Consider the following 15,069-nt stretch of genomic DNA (forward strand, 5'->3'; position numbering starts at 1 on the left):
TAAAGTTTCTAACGTGGCCTCACGAACCGGATAAAGATTCGGCCGCAAGCAGGAAATTCTCATGTTCGCAGCCAATTGAAGAATGGTTTCTGTATTTTCTTTTATGGTAATGTCGCCTTGCATTATGTAAGTCAGGATTTTGGACGAAGTACTTAAGTGTCCGCTATAGAGAGAGAAAAGACAAGTGAAATGTTTCGCTGGGTGGCATGAAAGTGTCCGCATTTCAGTAATAGCCTGAGTCCGTAGTAAAAACGGGAGTTTAATTCAGTCATTTCTTGATGCGTTTCACCAGGGCCTTTGTCGACCTGTTTGTGCAGATGCTCCTATTATTTTACTTAAGCAGCGTTGGCAGATGATTTGGTTTGATGATAGTGTAGAGTGACAGCTTTGAATCAGTGTGTTCGTCATCGAACTAAACGTTCTACTTTTCAAACCAGCGAGTGCACCAGTCAAACCAGTTCGATTTGTCAACTGTTCGAAGGGAGACTCCACTCCTCTAACTTGCTATTGTCAAAAAATCAAACTTTGCTTATAAACGGAATTTGTTATCGAGTGTAATAACAAATCGAGTCAGAGTGGACGTGATTGTCTGTGTTTGGTCGAGGCTAGTACAAAGTCTAGAGTTCCATTCACTAGGGCCCGTCTCTTTACCAATTACTGTCATCTCGCTAGCGCAGAGAGGCGGACTTTGTACAGTTGTCAATTTCACTTGAGCTTAAAATGTCTTCTCACGCGTTGTCTTGTTTTCTATAAGATCCATCACATATAAATTACACATGCCCGTGAAGAGTCTGAGATTTGATTAATCATAAAATCATAATGCTATCGCAGATGAGTTATAAATCGGGACTAAATTACGAATGATCTTTGCTAAGATCGACGGTGGACTGTTGTTGGTTGTCTATAGTCAAGAGAGTCTGCGGGTAAGTCACCATCTATTATTTTCCATGAATTTATTTTTAAGTTTCTTAAAACAAAATGTCTGTTGTCTCAGCTAACGACCAAACGGCTAGAGATCGTAGCCCTGTGCATGGTTTGCACGGCTTTGTCTGTTTTCGTGAGAGTCGTTTTGTTACCTGTGTTGATAAACCTGTGTCATTTCAACACTGCACGGCCACAACTTTGTGCTTTTTTAAAACTATTTCTTGTGTCTCTACCATGGCTAGAAGCTCTTACAGTTTCGTTTCCCATAGCACAGTAGGAACAAAATCCGCGACTCAGAGCAGCCCCTATGCAACAACTTCCGCTAGCTTGCCAATGAACTAACTATACAGTAATAGGGGTATCCTGCTCGAATCTCCGACTTAACAAGTACACAGATCGTGAAGGGGTGTCCAGGTCAGTTTTATTATCATCCACGTGGGCATCGTCGCTTTACGCTTTTCATCGCACGGTTCAACTTGTTTGCTCAGGCATAATGTCACATGAGATAAGCGTCATTTCATTTATCAAGCTCCAGTGACTATCACACAGTACTTTTAAAACTCAAACCTCTCCCCCCTGTGCTCATTTTGGCTAGCATTTTAAACTGAATGAACAAGGCAGCCACAGGGCTCTACGCAAAAATACACTGAACCTGATTCAGTTGTGGATGGTAAGTGATGTAAGCCTCATTCGTTTAATGTAATTTGATGCAAGCAGGAGCTTCATATGCCGTAGGTAAGTCTCTTGATGATTTTCATACCATGAGCTTCTCTTATGTGGAAATGAAAATGTCGCTGACGATAGTTGAAATATGGTTTAGTTTCTCAGCCGGATTTTCTTGTTATGAGGTCTACTTCCTGATACTGCAATGATTCCTCAATGATACAAATGCTACATTCAAGAAAACGATTCACATGCCGCTCTAACTACGAAGACTTAAAAGCCGAGCTTGTGCTTATGTTCCAAGTTTATACCAACACTTACTCAACCATACGAGTATTAGCGGCGAAGGGCCAAACTGGCGCAATATGCTAAAGATCCTATGCCAATTTGCATATGAACGAAAGAGTGCTCATGCAGAATTTTTTTTCACTGAATTAGCTTTTGTTCTCGCCAAGTTTTCTCTCTTGCGCCTGAACGAAAAGGAAAGAAACTTTCCGTACGTTTTTGTCAAAAAGCTGAAGATAAATAATTGGGTGGTCCTAGCTATTCAGCGTCAAATTATTTCGCAGATGCTGGTTTTGAGATAATTTTTCAAAAAGCACTTCCTATACTTATTATATAGCGCCACGCAAAAAAATTTATTCTGACTGCTTCTTTTGATATCAATGCGAGATGATCTTAACCAAAACTGAAAAAAGAGGCTGTATTCCTAAACTTAAATGTTTAGAAAATGTAAAGCTGCAAAGCGCCGCGTCAAAGCACTATTGCTATCCCCTGTCAATCCACTATCCATCACACATAAATTGAACTGTTTTATTAACAGTTAGGCTGATAGAGACTCGTGAGGAAATGAAGAAACTGCATCTTTAAACATAAAGGCCAAAGTTGACTACAGATTCGTGAAGTCAAATTGAAGAAATAACCATAGAAAACTATATCAGCTAATTCATGAAAGAGAGCTTTTCGTTTTTGCTCTATTAAACAAGTATTTTTTCGGGCACTGTCTTGTGGGGCGTTTAACTACCGCGTTTTATCGAAAGACAAAATCGGCAAGTCGATGTCGGATTTCAATTGATAAAAATAAATATCATGCAAAGAAAATTTTATATGAATTTAAAGTTTTGGTTCTGGCGCAGACTTTACTGTCAAAAATACGTGGGATCATTTACATGCAATTGAACTTCGATAGCAGGGCTATGAGGTAAAAATAAAATTGACCAGAAGGCCATGACGGAATTTTGACTTTAAAATGATCCGAAATGTGATTTGTGCTTTCCCATGATTATGCAGGCTATGAAAACACAGTGTAAGAAAACACATGAATAACGAATTTGTCTCCGCTTTCTGTGCATTGTTACGATCAACCATCGAAGAATTCTAAATAACAAGTCTTGCGTTGCGAGACGCCATTGACTTAAAGCTAAATCATCATTTTCTTATGAAACTGAATTGCGTGTTATTTGCACGGTGCATTGTTTTTTGTCGAGCTAAGAGAGCCCAATGAAGGTCTGTGATTGATTCACAGCTGTTCATGATCAAGAACAAACTGACAAATTCACAAGGAAGTAAAATGACACACATAGAACATAATTTCGCAATTTCCCCAGATTTCCTTCACTTTCCTATATTTTCCTAAATTAAAATTGTTAATTCCACCGAAGGCAACTTTCTCTCTGGTTCGTCATCTCGTGAGACCACTCGGCTAATTATTCACTAATATGAGTTTTAAAATAAGGAGCACCTGCCTTAAGACTCGCGAGAAAGTACAAAATCTCCCTTTTGAGTTAATTTTGAATTTCCACACGTAAAGAGGGTTTCCTTTTTGTTTGTTTGTTTTTTGATACTCAAGTTTATGAATTAAAATCAACGAGGAGATCTAAAGAAAAAGTGGGACTATTTATAGGAACTAACTGTAAATGACATGACTTTCAAAGTGGAAGACTTAAACCCGCGTTGTAGGTGCTTTGACAATTGATATGAGGAATGTTGGATTTGAGATCAATTTGAGGACTCCCACACTCAAACATTTATGTCTGATATTTCTGTCCAGCTGTCAAGAAGAGATGCGACCGAGACCGCATTAATATTCATAGCAAATAATTTTGAAATGGTTAAAAAAAGGAAGGGATCAGGAATAAGCTCTTTAGTTCAGCAGGGTTCATCAGTCTCGGGCCATTGAATTCTCAAACCGTTGGACAGGAGAAGCAACCTTATCGATCTCCAAAGGTTTACCGTGTTTCTTATTTCAGATCAACCTGAAAAAACGCTTGGATCAGTGCGGTTGAAATGTTTTTTTTTTCCTTTTTTTTAATCTTCCTTTAGTACTGAGAGGCTACAAGTCTGTTTGCTGACAGCGGACTTCAGTGCATTCTATCGCAGGTACGTTCAACTGCCATGAGACGTTCAACGCTTCTTAACTCACAACAATTTGGAGGGAAACAAGTTGACTTTGTAAGGCGAATATATAGGCAGATCGGTTTCCTGTTTCCAAACTAATTGTAACAACGTTACAGTCCATCAAAAATAATTATATACATGCGCCAACGGTGTCTTCAATAAGATATCATACATTGTTATCGCTTCCTTCTGATAATTTTTCTGATAATTTTCGTTATTGTTATTATGCGAACAAATGAAAGAACCGTGCAGAAAATTGAAAATAGTAAAAAAAAACTGTTTCTGAAAGTTATCTTTATTCATCGGGACGGAAAAAGACAAATAAGAAGATGAATAATTAGAAACGCTTTGGTCATAAAGGCAAACCAACAACGAAGACAAGTATTTACATATTTTAAGGATGAGAATACTTAATACATCTATGCAGAAATGCTTAACCATGACTTCATTACTAAGATCACACAGATCACGGCGCATGAAAGGAACGGAGTTTTAGACGAGCTCTCAGAGAATTTCAAAAAAGTACGCTATTTTAAGACTTGTGTATGTACGTGGGTTATTGAGCTCTTTCCTCAATTGCTCGTCTTACTGCACGGGCTTTTTTTGCACGCACTATTTATTAGAAGCACATTTTTTCATGCTAAACTCAAACGATGGAATTAAAACAGAAGCAAATATTGACTACGATATGGATACTGGAGAACCCTGAATGCCTGCGATCAGTGGCCGATCGATTTAACATTACAAAATCGATTTTATTTCGTGTTTATCGCAGAATTTGTGGAGGATTGCCAACAATCTTTCCGGTCAATATATGAGGTACCTACTAGTTTGAAATTGAGCACCGCTGGGCAAAATGATTAATTTCGGATCCTTTGCCTAAAGGAACGCGTTGGATCAGTGATCCAATGATCCGTCTTTAGATCACGCAGATCAGTGAACCGACGAATCCTTGTCCAGAGTGGATTTGATAGATCACTGATCTGAAAATAGATTTGCTCGAAAGGAACGCCACAGATCAGAAGTCCTGATCCGGATTCTCCCAAAGGAACGCACCCTAAGATTTTTTCACTGGGGTTATTTATGGAGAAAATCAAAATGTCCTGCTGTATTCCTTTTCCTGTTTCCAGTATTTCCGTTCCTGTTCACAGCTTCAGTGGCGTCCCGAAATATCATCGACTCAACCAAAGTGAACTTTGTTAAAAAAAAAAAAAAATTTTAATGTTTTTGTTTCCTTTGAATTTACAATCGATTCCTCTCACCACATCCCAGGTTGGTATCGAATAAGATTTTAGGGGGGCCATGAGTGTTCCCTTTACTGATTATTTATTCTGTAATAACAGTCTTATCCTATCAAACTTTAGCAACAGAAAAAAACAGGAACTAAAGATGAAACCAGATACCGAGTGGATTGTTTTGACAGTCCTCTACGCCATCACGATGCTCGTAGCTTTTGCGGGGAATGGCTTTCTCATCTACATGGTGTGGAAGAAACCTGAAGTCAGATCACTGACAAGCTTTATGTTCGTCAACATGGCCATCGCTGATTTGCTTGTAACCCTGATTGTGATGCCCTGGTCGATTTCCATAATATATACAGACGGTTTGTGGATGATCCCGGGAGTATTTGGAAAAGTCATGTGTAAAGGTGTTGTATACACTGCCTATGTCACTATAACAGCATCCGTCCTCTGCCTGACGTTCATGGCGATCGACAGGTACTATGCGATCGTTCATCCCCTCCGCCGCCATCTTTGGTTTCGAAAGCTTAAACTAACCGTTCCATTTATTTGGATCGCGTCACTGGTCTCCATGTCCATTTTCCTTGTTATTCAAACCGTGGAGGACTACAATAATTGTTCCCATTGCATGCTATCTGTTTACATCTTGGGTGATCCAGATAGGGCCCTTCGAGGAATATACCTCCTCCTTTTCGTCGTCAACTATTTCATCCCCTTAGCCGTTATTTTTTGCCTGTATACCATCACTGCATGGAATTTATGGTTCCATGTTGCACCTGGAGTAAATAATTTGAGAGGAAATCGAGCGCAACTGGAAACCTCCAAGAGGAGAGTGTTTCGGGTGCTCATTATTGTTACCTGTGACTTTGCCCTTTGTTGGCTCCCACCACAAGTAGTCCACATGATGATCGTCATTCGCTCATCAAAGTTTCAGCTACAGCCGATTGTCAGCTTTGTGCGTTTCTGGTTTGGACACGCCAACAGTGCCGTTAACCCATGGCTGTACATTTTTCTGAGCACCAAGATAAAGACAGCATTTACAAGGATCGTCAGTAGAAAAAGCAGCCGGTTGACTTCAAGTCTCACCATCAAAACATCAGATGCCGTCTTACCACCTGAAGATGAAGCAATCCAGAAAGAATCAACGATATAATCCCTCTCATAACATGAAACTTTTATTACGAATTTGGTAACTGTAAGATAGGAACTCGCTTAAAACGGATTTGCGTATTACTAATTATATAATATAACGCAAACACCTGTATACGGTTTCAGAAAAGTTACTGTAGTAATCCGAGTAATTTGATGAGAAATTGATAATTGCAACTCGACAAGAACCGTTCTATCGGCTAGTAAGAATAAAAAAGGGGATCCGTGGCATAGTGAACTATAGGAAGAAGCATACTGGCATTGCTTCTGCGATGTTCTAGGTAGTATGGTGAGGGTGCTGAACTAGTGATCTGGTGGTCACGGGTGCAAGCCCTCTACTCTAATACTTGCTGGATTTGTTCTCATTTTTCCGTAGGGTCGATTCCTTGACTCGCTTTGTATACAGCCAACTGGTGTGCCCCCTGCTGGTTGGTATTTTTAAAGAATTTGATTATTTACAACATCTGTTTTCCAATTTGATTGAAATGAGCATGATGGGGTATTGATGAAAAAGGAAACATTGACATGTTTATTCAGTGCTCCGGATAGCGTTAATTAAGTGTATTTGCATACCGTTTTCGCGATAATAATTTAATTTTCACTATTTCAGATTATAATTAGCTGTTCTGAAAGGAGATTTGTAAGAGCCTCCGGTTATGACATACACAATTATAGCAAAAGATATACTTATGGACCAAGAATCGTCTTATTCCGTTTAGAATGGAGCGCGCTAACCACTTGGCCACCCGATCTCCCTTAAGGTTGTAATATTTGTTCTTTTTTTTGTCTGAATTTATTCTGAAATAATATAATTAAAAAAAAACAACAACAACAACAACTGAAAAGGAAAATAGAAAATGAAGCTAATATTCAGGGGCTTGGACATCTGAGAAGAATATAGAGAAATAGAGTTCAATTTTCAGAACTATCCAGCAAATGAATAAATTTTTAATAATAATGAGAAGATAGGCGTTGTGAAATGAGGTATTTCACAGTCATTACCGGCGATCTAGCTGATTAGCGAAGTAGCTAATTAGCGCGCGCGAAAAGCGCAATTCACCTGTCCGCTATATACTAATTTGTTTTGTTTATTCATAATTTTCTCATCGATACTAACCAATCGTTCCTCACAGTTTTCTTTAATTCTGTAGCACACAAGGATAGTTTTCTTCAATTCTGAAGCACACAATGATAGTTTCAGCTGACATCCAAGTAAGAGCTCTGTGTAACGGGGCGTTAATTTTGTTTTTTTAGGTTTTAAGTGTCATAGGGAAAAAATGGGGACAATAGGATAAAATGAGATTTTCAAGGGGAGCTCGGTAATTCCTTTGACAAAACACCATAAGAAAATATGCACTTTATTTAAAAACGAACATGCAGCTGGGAACCTGAAAAAGATAATCTGTGACTTCGTTAAGAATTTGAACATCAGACCTTCCCATGGTGCTTTAAACTACGGAGCTGCGTTACAAGCCAGTCCAGCATACTGATAAGATCGGCAATCAGTATTTGCTTGAATATTCATCGGAACTTTCGAGGGGGAAGGAGATGGGAGAGACTCTGTGACCCTTAGTAGGTGGAGTAGGAGCACGCCTCATCTTATGTATTTCTGGCCTGGATGCGACTCCCTGGCGATTCTGGTACATGTGGGTTGCCTTGGTTACGGTTTTTTTTCCTCTAGCCATCTTAATTTTCTCCCAATATTGATAAGATCGATATCATTTTTGGATTATCCAGAAAAAATAAGAATTCTCATGAAGGAAATAACCGTGATTGGCCTTGGAGAAGAGGTCGAAAAAAATACAAAACAAGGAACGTCTCAGTGAACACGATGAAACAAATCTCAAATTCGTAGAAGAGGCCATTAATTGCATACCTCTGGCAAATGAAGATGGAGCTGATTTTGAAAATGCCGCTTTCATTTTTAATCCTCCAGTCAGGCAGTTTATTCTTATAGCAGGAAAGGGTGATTCGGAATATTACTTCTCCGAGGATGGCAGCAACAATATAACCTGTGAATGTGTCCGCAAACCCTGACTGATGTACCTCTGAAACGAAGGCACATTTGGTTTTTCTAGTATCACCTTGTTATTGTTTCTCGCTGAAATAGTCATCAAGGCTTTCGGGTCTAATTAAGTGTAATCTTGGAGAGTTAAATATAGGTTTTATGTCTCATTAAGTTGTGCATTTTAGAGCCCCAAACACTCTAGCCAAAGGTCCCCTTTTAGTTAATTTCTCTGCGATACACAGAACGTCACTGCCTTCGTAGTTCCTGATCGCTATGTTCTGAAAGCCGCTCTTGCAGATTAAATTGTTGAGTACTGCTAAGTAAATGCATGGAAAAAGAGAGTGTTGTGAAGTGCTATTACGATGCAAGGTTTTTTAAGATTAGTATTCAAAGATTGTATCAGTCTCACCCCTTTACGATACGTTTCATTGCTGTCTTTCTCCTCTGGTTGTGCAATTACTCGAACTTGAAATTTTGTTTCTAAACTGGTCGTGTTGAGAACTTTATTTTCAGTTTTTTAAATTTCACACGTAAAAGTTTTAGCTGATTATTGTATAGTAGTTGTGCGAGTATTATCAATTTCAGAAGCCCGCAAGGTCGAACTCGTAATTTAAACATTAACAATAGTTTGTGCTGACTCTATTTATGAGGCTTGTTTCTCGAACGAAGACGTTCGTCGGTGGTCATGTTTGGATGTGTTTAGTGCACTTGTATAAAAAATACATTTGACCGGGTCAGAATTTTGAACAAAGGGTTAAACTCTGTAGAGACAGTCAGCGCATTACCCACATGTTCACTAATAACGTACTTTAGAGCGTGCACTACAGTGAATAAAAGAGAGAGACAATTTGGTTAGCTGTAGAAAATGTAATAAAGAAGGAGACAACCAGGAGTCTTGGTGCCTCCTGTTAGTGTGGGTCTACTCAGAAGCTAGTTTTCCCTGTCATTGAACCTTATGGAAGGTTATACAATGGAAAACTAACGAAGTTACTCGGACACCCAACTACGAGACTGTTGCCAAAGTCGAAATAAAAATGAAGAAAATTTTGAAGCAAAAAGGAGAGACGTAAGCATATTTTTACATCGTTTACGATACTCAATTTTATTATTCATCGCGAGAAATGTATAGAAAATCCTTGTATGCAATGATGCATGGTTATAAAACTTTTCTGACGTAACCCTTTAACTCCCATGAGTGACCAAGACAGAATTTCTCCTTACCAAATCAATACAATATCAAACAGGCAAGTGATGAGAAAAAAATTTTTTCAGCTAGGGGACTATTAGTTGATCCAATACCAAATTCTCAGAGCTAACATCATAAGAGTTGTATAGCAAACAGAAAAGAGAATAACTAATGAGATCTTGGATGTGAAAGGGTTAAGGGAAACACTGAAGTACCGAGGAATCCCAAACAGAAAATTTTTTCAGTTGATTTCCTGGCCTTTGTTACCTATTCTGTTCTTTTGACTTTTGTGTTTTTGATTTTATTTTTGGCATAACAGGAAACGCAAAGTTACTGTGATAGAGATTCAGCTTAAAAAAAAAAAGCGTGCACATATTAATCAAACGATGGCGAAGTGTTAACAAGGTCACCTTCAGCCTCACTTCAAATCAAAGGCTTGGCAACTAAGTACACAACTGTAAAATAACCTATTCAAAGGGAAATAGATTGTCCAGAAATCCTGAAAGACTGCGAAAGTTGTGGAGATGCATATTAAAGTAACCTAATGGTAAAGTAAATAACACCATTATTAGGTCATTCAATTCAGAATCCCGCTGCATGATCCTTCACGGTAAAGTTTTATGGCAAAAAGTGGGTCATTTCGCTCTGATGCCGGATCATCTCCAATACATAATTTGAGTAGTTATATTTATGCTATACAGATACGGCACGTCTCGATGAATCAATTTCTCCCTTTAGTGATGTTTGGTTTAGTGTCGTGAAATACACGTTTTTGCATACATTTTAGTAGTTTATCAGTAACATAAACCCCCCAAACTAAGTCAGAGTATTGTCACTGTTCTCGAAATAAATCGTTTTTCGTCGCAGTAAACTCCAGAAAAAAGCAAGTTATGATGTTTGGTATATAAAAAGTTCTTTAGGAAAGAGCCATTTGGCAAATTTATTTCCAAGGCCGTCAAAAATACTGGAATACGTGGCAGAGTCATTAACCACTCTGTATGGATTTCGCTCATCTCACGTCTCCTTTCAATGCCAGATACGGATCCCTCAGAAATTTTTGTTGGTTTATAACATAAGTACTAACTGTAAGTACTAACCTGGTTTTTTCTGCTCGATTTATGCGCTTTGCCCTCGAACTCGGTTAGCAAGAGGTATCTCGTGCTCTCCAAACTTTCTGCGCCTCGTGTGCCACTTTTTTGTTCTTACCACATTTTGACGTCCTCTGTGATCTATTACTGAAGAGACACACGGTAACTTGGAATCTATTTGTTTTATATAATAAAGAATTAAAAAAAAGTTTTAATGATGACGTCATCTATACGTCTGTCCTCCAATAGATCATAAGTGAGAACCAATCAAAACGCGTGCATAACTGAGCTTATTATATAAACCTCGATTTACGCACGCTAAGCATGGACCAATTTTTTATGAAGCTGACAATTTGAAAAATCCTGTTTACGAAGGTGATCGATATATTTTTTCGTTGAGGTCAGTCCTGTCTTTAAGTAAGTATCCTGAGAAAGATAATTGAAAAGTTTATTATACAAATTTGTTGAAACGTCTACGGATCGAGAGACAAGCGAAGCAACTGCGTCAGTATTTACCTTTACTGAAAAACCCCGAGAAATCAGTCACATTTTAAAACGCTTTATTATAGCTTAGCGTGCGTGCTTGCCCTATATAAGTCCTATTGAGCCGCTATGAACAATGAAGTGATCATTTTACTTGGCTTCAGAGTTTCCATCCTGTTAAGCTGCAGTGCAGTTTTCCTTTTCTTTGAAATATGGAAGACACCAGCGAAGAACTGCCCAATTTTTCTATCGGCATTGACTTTTTAGGTCCTCATCCAAGAAGCAACAGAAATAAAGCCGAAAAAAACTCGCAAGTTGCACGTTTCGCGAATTTGTCGGAAGACCATCTGCAGCAAATTTTGGCCAAAAGACTTTCACTGGGAACCAAAAAAGGTGACCAATTGGTCATTAATAACTTTAGAGGTAAAATTTCCCCTTTTATTGTTGTAACTTTGGGAATTTACCAAAACCAAAAAAATCACAATTGCACTCTATCACAATTAAAGGCTTCTTCGCGCAGATCCTTGTTGTCGCTCTGTTTGTTATAAAAGAATTTGCTCATGCTTTTAGCTGTGCATATATCGAGTTATGGATGCACTTGAGATAATAACGTAACGTCAGAAGAGCGGTGTTCTTCTACTTTACAGTTATGTTTTGATCTAGATTTGATGCGCCATAATGTACTACACCATTACCTAAAAATAACAATTTGTTCATCATCAACTAGAACTGTCTGGTCTCCATTTAGGGCAGCAGAGGTTTTCATATGTCAGACACGTTCACCCAGACTGTAGGCGGAAGATATAATCCAGTGATAACCAATCATTGTCAATATGTGTTTTGGCGTTCGACTTCACAATATATTGATTTAGTTTGGGTTTCCTCATTTCTTGTTTACACCCGGAAAGCGTTATCCGTCTAAAATGGAAATTTTAAGGAAGTTGTTTACTTTATTTTTTTTATAAGGAGGAGACTTTTATTATTCTATTTTGTGATCAGCATTTGTAATGTTCTGCTTGCATTTAAATACTCCCCTAAATCAGGTGTAGTCTCCAGAATCACGTTTGGGCTAAACTGGGATGTCTTCCTCAATGGAACTTGTAAAATAACCATCGAAGGCCATCTTAGATTAAAAATTTGAAATACGTTTTCGGGTAAGTGAAAATAACGAAATGTTTACATTCGGGATTCATTTGGCGAGGGAATTGGAGATTTAAGATCCAGGACTGTAAATATTATAAATGAACGAGGAGACAAGATGTGGGAGTTTCACCAGTTGGATTCGAAAAGACAGATCGGAAAAGCTACATAAGACACCCACTATAACCCGCTGTAACTATAACTTAACCATGCAAACATATTTTCCAAAATTCTGATCACATGATAGTCTTAACGAAAACCGCGTTACCACGCAATACATACGAAATAAAAAATAATAATAAATTGAACATTTTTCAGTTATTTTGAAAAGTCTTTTAAAAATATCCACAGTGATGGCGCAGGTATTCTGCACGCAAAAATTGTAGCATGTAAAAAAGTAAACATATTTTCAGTAATTTATATAAAAAAGGGTACGGTATGCTACCACGCAATCAAAACATAATAGGCCAAATTTAAAAATGAAACAATTTTTTCGAAATTAAAACTGTAAAAATTTGAAAGAAAGATGTCATCAAGGTGTTTTATAACATAGCTAGTAAATTTGTCTAATCAAATTCAATTGTGCGAGCGTGCTTCATATCCCTATTGTACACCCTCATGACGTCAGCAAATACATCCCTCGAGAAAAAAAATTTTCCTTCGGGTTGAAAATGTTATAAAAGAATTGGTTCTCGGCTACGCCTCGAGCAACTCTTATGCATCTTTCGTGCTCTCCAAACTTCCCGCATGCTTCATATCTCGATGAACGCACGCTGACATATGAACCAATTGTGAATTGGTTGAATTTTACGCAGCAAGCTCCATGCTTGAATCTTCACGCATCGTGGATTCACTGGACGGCCTCTCTCCTTGAAGTAAGAAACATTTAAAAAGTGCAAGAGAAATTAAATACAGGTTTGTGAAAACATTATGAGTGGAAGACACATTTGATATTGGTAATTTTCAGCTATTTATTTAGGATCGTATGTGTGTGATAATTAGAACTATCCTGTCAATGTTGCCTCATCAGCGCGTCGAAAGTGTTTTGAATCGGAAGATTGTTTAAGGCAGAAGATTTTTTAATTTGGAAATATTTGTTTTTCTTTCTCATGGTATTAATTTTCGTCATTTGCCATCACTGCCGTTAGATGACAAACCAGGTTTCAAGAGAGGAGGACAGTGGGATTGGTTCCGTATTGCGTACAGTCGACTTTTCGCTCTTTTGATTACACTGAAAAAAAAAAGGAAAAACCTGAAGAACTAAGACTCGAATCCTCACCTGGTTATAATATTATAATATTTCCTTGACCCCGCCTTCGTGAAAAATGGCTTAAATCTTTTTCCAGAAACGTTTTTGACTGATTTATGCGTCCGATGCAGATGTTATCAGACGTTATAATTTGATAGTCAGTGCCAACAACAGCAATTCGTAATTTCAAGTTCCACATCTTCGTGGAGGAGACGAAAGTTGTAAGAACAAAAACGTGCCACACGAAGCACAGCCTAGTGTAACACTGATGTGAGCTATTACTGAAGAGACCCACGGCAACATTTATTTGCTTAAATATTGATAATCTGGACGCCAACGAGGAGTCTCTCCTCAAATTGAACATTAGTAAAAACTAATCAAAATGAGTGTGATTCATCTTGTTATACAAAGTTATGGCGGAGTCAGTATAGCGAGTGTTTATCAGGTTATAACTTAACAGAAAAAGCAGTCAGACATAGAAGTCTTTCTCGCATGACTTCAAATTTATTGATCTACAGATAAACATTAAATATTGGGAATTTTGGATCGTGACACGAAAAGGTTAATAACATGGGGATGTAAAGTGTGAAAAAAGTGGGATGACCTCTCTGAATAAATTCCGACTCTATGCTTTTCCTTTGTTCTAAAAAACCAGAAGAGTCGTCATTACGGACATAAATACAATGTTTGTTTTTCCAAACCGATGTACATCAGAGTTGTAATCCTTTTAAGGACTTTTAACCCTCCTAAATAAATGTAGCTGAGTTAAAAATTGATCACGTAAGCCTCGTCTTTTGATACAAGCGCTTTGATCGTCGCTTGATGCGAATGCTTTTCCTTCGCACGGTTCAACCGTACCAGCAATTTCCAGACATAAATTCGTTGCTATATAGACCTAAGTTTGCACATGATTTAACTATTCCTCGTTCTTTCATCCACTGCTATGCCAACCGAGCCACCACATATATAGACCTAAGACTAAACACGCACATCCATTATTCCTCGTTCTTTCATCCTCTGCCGAGTCAAACACGCCACTAGCTGTGTAGATGCTCCCATTACTTTATTTAAGCGGCGCTGGTAGATGATTTGGTTTGATGATAGCCTAGAGTGACAGCTTTGAACCAGTGTGTTCGTCATCGAACTAAACGTTCTACTTCTCAAACCAACGAGCACACCAGTCAAACCAGTTCGTTTTGTCAACTGATCGAAGGAAGACTTCACTCAGCTAACTTGCTTATAAACGAAATTTATTATCGAGTGTAATAAAAATAACTGAGATTTAATTAATCATAAAATCAAAATGCTATCCCGGATGAGTTAGAAGTCGCGACTAAATTACGAATGATCTTCGCTACGATTGACGGCAGACTGTTGTTGGTCGTCTGTTGTCAAGAGAGTCTGCAAGTAAGTCACCGTCTATTATTTTCTCTTAAAGAAAATGTCTGTCGTCTCAGCTAACGACCCAACGGCTAGAGATCGCAGCCCTGTACATGGTTTGCGCGGTATTGTCTGTTTTCGTTAGAGTTGTTTTGTTACCT

At 38.2% G+C, this 15,069-nt stretch overlaps 1 protein-coding gene across 1 annotated transcript; it reads left to right on the forward strand.

Moving 5' to 3' along the window:
- The first annotated feature begins 3,404 nt into the window (after window positions 1-3,404).
- On the forward strand, window positions 3,405-7,072 carry LOC149043565 (tachykinin-like peptides receptor 86C). The gene has a single exon (XM_089210350.1). It carries the CDS (start codon window positions 5,287-5,289, stop codon window positions 6,376-6,378), a length of 1,092 nt encoding a protein of 363 aa, XP_089066476.1. The 5' UTR covers window positions 3,405-5,286; the 3' UTR covers window positions 6,379-7,072.
- Window positions 7,073-15,069: the final 7,997 nt, after the last annotated feature.

The sequence above is a fragment of the Pocillopora damicornis genome, chromosome 6 (assembly GCF_964200805.1).
Source record: "Pocillopora damicornis chromosome 6, jaPocDami1.2, whole genome shotgun sequence".
NCBI lineage: Eukaryota > Metazoa > Cnidaria > Anthozoa > Scleractinia > Pocilloporidae > Pocillopora > Pocillopora damicornis.

Coding starts and splice junctions, on each gene's coding strand:
- LOC149043565 (XM_089210350.1), top strand. CDS start 5,287: ATGAGTGTTCCCTTTACTGATTATTTATTCTGTAATAACAGTCTTATC.